At 48.9% G+C, this 2,096-nt stretch overlaps 1 protein-coding gene across 1 annotated transcript; it reads right to left on the minus strand.

The window, feature by feature from the left end:
• Positions 1-247: 247 nt before the first annotated feature.
• LOC115813943 (potassium voltage-gated channel subfamily A member 2) lies at positions 248-1,741 on the minus strand. The gene has a single exon (XM_030776636.1). The coding sequence runs from the start codon at positions 1,727-1,729 to the stop codon at positions 248-250; it is 1,482 nt and encodes a 493-aa protein (XP_030632496.1). The 5' UTR covers positions 1,730-1,741.
• Positions 1,742-2,096: the final 355 nt, after the last annotated feature.

A 2,096-nucleotide genomic window follows, 5' to 3' on the forward strand; every position in this document is an offset into this window, starting at 1 on the left:
GGGATATTTAGGTTTAGAGCGAGTCTGAGAAAAGCAGGTAGAGGGCAGAGGTCTTGGCTGACAGAGGAGTGGGGGAATAGACACTGAATGCCCTTCAACTTAACACTGATGCATGTGCACCTTGTGTTTTTCCGCAGTTCTGTATATTGCTTCTCAGTTCCAGCACATCTGAGGGAAGAGACCGATCCTTCTCTCCTTCACGGGTTCCCACTGCCTCTAACAGCCCCTGCAGCATCATCACAGGGTACTACACATCTGTCAGCATCTTTTTGATATTGACATAATTTGTATTGGTTAGAGTACAGTTGGCTCTCTTGATGTTCTCCTCCTGAAAGTCTTCATTGCTGTTGTTTACTCCTTCCTGGATCTCCATGTAATCTGACTTGCTAATGGTGGAGCCACTCCGGCTCCTCTTCATGTCCTCCTGGGATTCTGCTTTTGGGACATTTACCTGCAGATACTGGGCTTGCTCCTCTCCCTCTGTCTCCCGGTGGTAGAAGTAGTTGAAGTTGGAGACAATGACAGGGACGGGCAAGGCGATGGTGAGTACACCAGCAATGGCACAGAGAGATCCCACAATTTTACCACCAATGGTGGTGGGCACCATGTCTCCATAACCAACTGTTGTCATGGAGACCACAGCCCACCAAAAGGCATCAGGGATGCTGTCAAACTGAGACTCAGGCTCATCCGCCTCTGCAAAGTAGACAGCACTGGAGAAGAGGATGACTCCAATGAAGAGGAAGAAGATGAGCAGGCCCAGCTCCCTCATGCTGGCTTTCAGAGTCTGGCCCAGGATCTGAAGGCCCTTGGAGTGACGGGAGAGCTTGAAGATCCTGAATACACGCACCAGTCTGATGACACGCAGGATGGCCAGAGACATGGCTTGCTGTCCCTGTTGACCGTCCTCTGCAGTCTCAGCAAGCTCGGTACCCAGGGTGATGAAGTATGGGATTATTGCCACCACATCAATCATGTTCATTATGTTCACAAAGAAGCTGGCTTTGCTGGGGCAGGCACAGAAGCGCACTAAAAACTCAAAGGTGAACCAAATGATGCACAGGGTCTCAAGAATGAAGAAGGGATCAGTGAAGTAGGTGGAGATGTAAGCGGTGGTGGTGTTGGAGGTTGGAGTGTGGACTTTGTGCATTTCTTCCTCGTCACTACGGAAGATGGGCAGGGTTTCCAGGCAGAAGCTGACAATTGAGATGAGAATGACCATAACAGAGATGATGGCTATGATCCTAGCAGGCCCTGAGCTCTCTGGGTACTCAAACAGCAGCCACACTTGTCTTTGAAATTCATTATCGGGCAGTGGTCTCTCTTCCTCTTTAATGAAGCCCTCATCCTCCCTAAAGATCTCGATGGCCTCCTCCCCAAGCTCGTAAAAGCGGATCTCCTCTGAGAATATATCCAGAGTCACATTGACTGGTCGCCGTAGCCTGCCTCCAGACTGATAGTAATAAAGAATGGCATCAAAGCTGGGTCGATTCCTGTCAAAGAAGTACTCGTTTCTCAGAGGATCGAAATAGCGCATTCTCTTTTTAGGGTCTCCAAGTAATGTCTCAGGAAACTGTGAGAGGGTCTTGAGCTGCGTTTCGAAGCGCATGCCTGAGATGTTTATGACAACTCTCTCACAGCACTCCTGCTCAGCCTCCGGGTCATAGTCCTGAGGGTGGCCTGGGTGGGCTGCAGCCTCATCGGACGGGTCGCCTGTGGCAACAGTCATTATGCAGGAGAGTGAGGCCTGCACTTTTCAGCTGAATGGTTCCCTGCAGCCTGGCAGAAAGGAGGGCGGGTGGAGGCAACGGAGGGGATCTCAGTGCTGTGGAGAGTCGAGGAGCACAGTGTGCCTCCGGGGAATTTGTCTGTAATACAACAAATGGAAAATTCAGAGCTATACTTGATATTATATATAATATACTGAAGTGTATGTCCTCTGGAGACTAATGTGGAAGTTCTGCTATTAAAAAAACAAATACAGTCTCAGAGTAAGTGAAAATAGCACAATGAGAGCATATGTAAAAACTCCATCCATTGTATGCCTATAGTACAAGTCAACGTAAGGCTTTGACTTGACTGTATGGCAAAATAAA

The sequence above is a fragment of the Chanos chanos genome, chromosome 6 (assembly GCF_902362185.1).
Source record: "Chanos chanos chromosome 6, fChaCha1.1, whole genome shotgun sequence".
In the NCBI taxonomy this organism is placed as follows: domain Eukaryota; kingdom Metazoa; phylum Chordata; class Actinopteri; order Gonorynchiformes; family Chanidae; genus Chanos; species Chanos chanos.